At 29.8% G+C, this 5,192-nt stretch overlaps 1 protein-coding gene across 1 annotated transcript; it reads right to left on the bottom strand.

Annotated features, from left to right (window-relative positions):
- Positions 1-2,586: 2,586 nt before the first annotated feature.
- On the bottom strand, positions 2,587-3,500 carry LOC120187632 (stress-associated endoplasmic reticulum protein 2-like). The gene is made up of 3 exons (XM_039191311.1): positions 3,489-3,500; positions 3,174-3,381; positions 2,587-2,639 (listed from the first exon to the last, which is right to left on the bottom strand). The coding sequence occupies exons 1-3, from the start codon at positions 3,498-3,500 to the stop codon at positions 2,593-2,595; spliced, it is 267 nt and encodes an 88-aa protein (XP_039047242.1). The 3' UTR covers positions 2,587-2,592.
- Between the last annotated feature and the right edge of the window lie 1,692 nt (positions 3,501-5,192).

Genomic DNA, 5,192 nt, shown 5'->3' on the forward strand with positions numbered 1-5,192 from the left:
CCGTAGCATTCTCACTATTTATAATTCATTTGCCATTATATATTTTAAAAATAGTTATACTAACTTGACAGTTTATATTTATCAGATACACACGAAGACGATATCATTTATTTTATTATTCGTTTGACGTGTATACTTACACAAATTACATATCAATTGTATACTTGATCATTATCGCAGGATCTGGTTGGTATATATACCAACATTTCCCCAAAAGAGACCATTCTTTTCCTAATTGTAAGTCTTTGTCGTCGTATTCTCTCTTGAAGTACTCGTCACCCTATTTTCGACCATCGTTTATGTCATCAGTCGACCTATTTTGATCGTCGTTCTAAGCATATCGTATTCGTTATCACCTCCATACGTTGTCTTGTACTAGAGAAGATCGAAAGTGAACCTATGTTCTCATTTTTCCAAAGTATCGAGAGCTCCTCTACCACTGTTGCCAAACATGGTAAGTGCCCCGACTCCTCTCCCCGCTTCTACTTTTCTTATTCTTTATGGATTCTTTCTCTTCTTAAAACATTCAAATTGCCATACCCACCACAGCCCTCATAGACATGTCATGCCACTAGCGACTCCTCAAACCCTAACCATCATCCTTGAATTATAAACCCTAGCCTAGTATGATGTCAAGCTCGAAAGTTATCAGTCCTATTTCTGTGGCCCATCTAGGTGGCTTGTTGTCCAAATAGTTATCCAAGTTCGTAGCTTTTTTCGGTCCTACCTGCTCAGACCTGTCTGAGACCCAAGTCTAAAGTTGAGCACAAAGCCCCAAACAAGTGGAAGCTAGCTGAAATCGGATCAATCTGTACTCGATCTGATCCGTTACTCAACCCATTTTTCGATTTGATCCGACTTGTTATCTGATCCAGATTGTCATGTTGACCGACTTATCTAACAGACTTGTTTGACCTATACCGGTTAACTCGAATTCGACCATTGACTATAACTCTAACTCTTGACTTTGACTTTGATTTATTGACTTCAATTTTCATCTTAAATTACTTGATTCTGACTTGTATTCTTCATGTATTTATCATCGATTCAATTATCTACTATATGATATGTAAATGACTTTGGAAAATGCATTATTCGAACTTTATCTTCATGCCAAAACCAAACATATTGAACATAATCTTCATTTTCTACGAGACAGTTTTGAACAATCAACTGCAAGTTAACTATATTCCAACAACAAAAAAAGCAATTTGCTGACACTTTGACTAAATCTCTACCCACATGTCCATTTACTCAATTGTGACAGAAGCTATGAGTGTTTTCTCCTACTGAAGCTGCTACTACTTATCAACAGGGAGAATGTTAGCGTTATGTATTAGAGCAAGTCTGGGTATATTGGTCTTTAGAAAGATGGTTTTCATCAGTTTATAAAGGTTGGTATTTTACCATTTAATGTCATTGTATATGAGCTCAGTAGATTAGCCAAAAAATATACATTGTAATATAGGCTTTGAAAGAATGAGGATGTTGATTTCTATTTTCTCTCTTGTTTAATACAGCTAACAGACTACTCACATTGGTGCAGTCTTATATAGTTACCTAATTCGTTAAAAGGCTAGCTTTGGATCACCTAATTGAACATAGTCGATCCAATTCATTGGATTTAACGAATTATTTAATCAAAAAATTGGAATTCCTAATTTGTTATATCCTTCAGACAAGAGGAATAAACCAATGGATTAAATCCACTTGAGAATCTAATAATTGAGAGAAACTCTCTTGTAGGCTACAGTTGCTGCATGGGTAATGAGACGCGATGGCACACTGCTTTTCATGGGTGAAGAGCACGGGAAGAAGGCGCCTTTCGGTTTCTTTATTTATCATTATATTTTTTTCACATTTGTACTCATTTTTAAAAAAAAATATTAACTTGTCTACTTTTTTTACATTACTTCAATATTTTTTTATCCACATTATTACCTTTTGTACATAAAATTCGAGTTATCGAGAAATTCATTATGTATATATCAGTTTGTTCGTTGTTTTTTTAATATATAAAATATGGATTTTTTTATTTGAGCTCATATACTTGGCAAACAAGATTCTATAACAAAGGTCGACTCAAATACGAATCTATACAGTTACTTTTACAATATATGTACTTTATCAATTGATTAAGAAAATGTTAGTCCACTTTTATACCAAATTTATTTTCGAGATTTAAATTAGTTAGAATTCTAAACTCTTAAATTAGAGATATATGAGCTTGAACATACTCAAACTAAGACTCTGTCACTTAATTCAGACAAATAGCTACACACAAAATAGAAGCTTGGTTTATATGTTCTAAAATTGTATTATTCATATTTCTTTTGTTTTAGCCTTTTTTTTAACGATTCTATTGGTGTTTTGTTTAAAATTAGGAGCCCTTATTCAGAAATGAAACATAAAAAAAATAGCATATATAAAATATAACAATGAAACAGAAAGATTTTATTCAAATTCTGAATACTTCATAACATGAGTTATATCAAATGTGGTAAATGTTTCATCAGTTTCCTACAAAACTAATTAAAAAAAACATGGAAAGACAAATAACCTCTGCAATTTCTTAAAATTGGTTATGCAAGCTTATGCAAAGCCTCCGCTGGTAGCTGTCCTGATAATCTGGAAGAGAGCTGTTATAAAGAATGGGAAAAAACCAGTAAAAATGTATATTATTTCGACGTTTCATTTTTCTTGAAGTATATGTATTGTTCACTCGTATCCGACACATAAATAAAGATATGACATTTAAGAATCCGCGCTGTCCGACTCGAAACCAAACAAATATACCTGGTGGGACGCTATTGCTAGATTCTAAATTGTAGCTATAGGAGTTTTAAGCAATTCCCTGTGAAGATTGCAACCAAGGAACATAACTTTAAAATAAGAAAAAGTATAGGTTCTATTTTCTCCATACTTGACTTTTCTTTCCCTTTTCATACTTCTTACCTGGCCCTAAACATTGCATAAATAAATTTATTTACTAAAGAAGCAAGCACTAGCAGGCATAAGCACAGACACAGCACCATGCACTTCTATATGTATTATCAATGGCATGTTGAACATATTAAGAAAAAGCTCGTGCATTGCATTTGCTATTTCAAAAAGTCACTGTGGATATCTAAGGGAAATATGATCGTGAAAGGATTAGCTGCTGATTATCTTACATGATCCGATGACAACGAACACGAAGAACCCAAGCAGTATAGAACCTACAGGATAATCATTCCCTTTCTTTGTGGACGTTTCAGGCACAGCTCCTCTCTTTGTTATGTTCTTCTGGAATTTCTCCACCTTCCTCTTTGCAAGGCGCCTTGATGTTGTCTGCACGCATAAGGAAAAAAGAACATCATGAAAATGGATAATCTTTTTTCCCTAGAAAATTTAAAGCAATTTTTTAACTATCATAGAAAGGAGAAATGCTTTTTCGGTGATAATTCAATGTGTAATATAATATGGGATTTTGATTCAATCTGGCATACCACTAATACCATTACTTGCATAATAGCATTTTACGTTGACTCATTTTATATACAAATAAATCTATTTAAAGTTATTTGTATTTCTATCAAAATCAAAGTTTCATAGGTGCAATTAAAACAAAATCAAAATTTCATATGTACAAGTAAACCAAATCGAAGTTGATCACAATTCATAGTAGATAAAAAGAATCCGATCTCATTTAGAGTGTTACCTTTTCTTTTTCTTTTCTGAACTTTGAAAAGGAGGGGAAATATGACCCGAAGTAAAAAAAGATACTACTACTTAAATAACTGATGCGATTAAATTTTGCATCCAAAATGACAGCTAAACTAAGGTTCGTCGAGCTAAATTATTCGCAAATATTGAAGTTTAAAAGCATACTGTCGTAACCAGTTTTCGCCTGAGCACAAATTTTTACTTGGCGGGGAAAATAAGGAAGATAAATGGTTTTTATTGAAATGTTTTGGGGAGTCGCCATCGGCCTTTTGGGTCAGGTAGGTCGAATACCTAAAAAATCATCTTTTAAAAAAGTTTTTAAGAAAACATCAGTTAAAAGATAAACTGGTATACGTTTAACCAAAAATTCATTCTTTTTAATAATAAAAAGGGATTCGTGGTCGATTACGTTTGGAGAAGGATTAGCACCACACAATGCCCACAATTGGTCCTTGTCAATTATAAATTGTCTCTAATAATAGAATTTAAGAATTCAAATATGAATTTAATTTACAATCGTGTTATTTCAAATTTAATATGATATTTCTAAGGAAAAAATATTAAATTTAATATATATATATATATATATATATATATATATATTTAGGGTTTTGTAAATAGGATATTTATTTATTTAAAAATATCAGAAAATGACATCTAGTTGCTTTAAGACTGCCTTTTATTTAATATTAATAAATAAATAAATATTAATAAGAATATAATAATGTTCCTAAAAAAACTAAGTAAATATATATACATTTATAAGCAGGATATTTATTTATTTTTTTTAATATCAGAATAGGACGTCTAGTTATTTTAAGACCGGCCATTTATTAATATTAAAAAATAAAATAAATATTGAAAATGTGATAATTTTTCCTAAAAAATAATTTAAATAAAATTAAATATATATAATTTTTATAATATTTATTTATTTAAAATACCAGAATAGGACATCTAGTTATATTAAGACTGCCCTTTCTTAATATTAAAAAATAAGTAATATTATTATTTAAACAAATATATATATATATATATATATATATATATATATATATATATATATATATATATATGACTAAGATGAAAATAATAATGAAAGTAATAATTTAAATATATCAAAAGTAATAATAAAATAATATTGCAAATAAATAATGATCAAAATAAAAGAAATTAAAATTATAAAATGCAAAATATATTAAATAAAAATAATCAAACTATTAGGGATTAAAATGTAAAATATATAAATTAATGACCTAATTCGAATTATCACAAAATATAGATGTCAACAGTGTAATTTATCCTTTATTAATTAAATGATAAGGGAATAAATCGGTTATTTACCCTAAATATATAAATAAACAGGCAAGGATTAAATTATAAAAAAAACAAAATTAGAAGACAAAACTAATATATGCATAAATGTAATTCCAGTGACTAAAATGGAAGTTTATAAATTTGAAGGGCCGCGGACGGGGTTTACCAAA

This window comes from Hibiscus syriacus, unplaced genomic scaffold (genome assembly GCF_006381635.1).
Source record: "Hibiscus syriacus cultivar Baekdansim isolate YM2019G1 unplaced genomic scaffold, ASM638163v2 tig00113725_pilon, whole genome shotgun sequence".
Taxonomy (NCBI): Eukaryota; Viridiplantae; Streptophyta; class Magnoliopsida; order Malvales; family Malvaceae; genus Hibiscus; species Hibiscus syriacus.

What these genes read in the sequence shown, in the direction of transcription:
- LOC120187632 (XM_039191311.1), bottom strand. An exon ending in GTTCGTTGTCATCGGATCAT is followed by an intron (nt 2,640 to 3,173) that starts GTAAGATAATCA and finishes TCTTTATAACAG; the next exon opens with CTCTCTTCCAGATTATCAGG.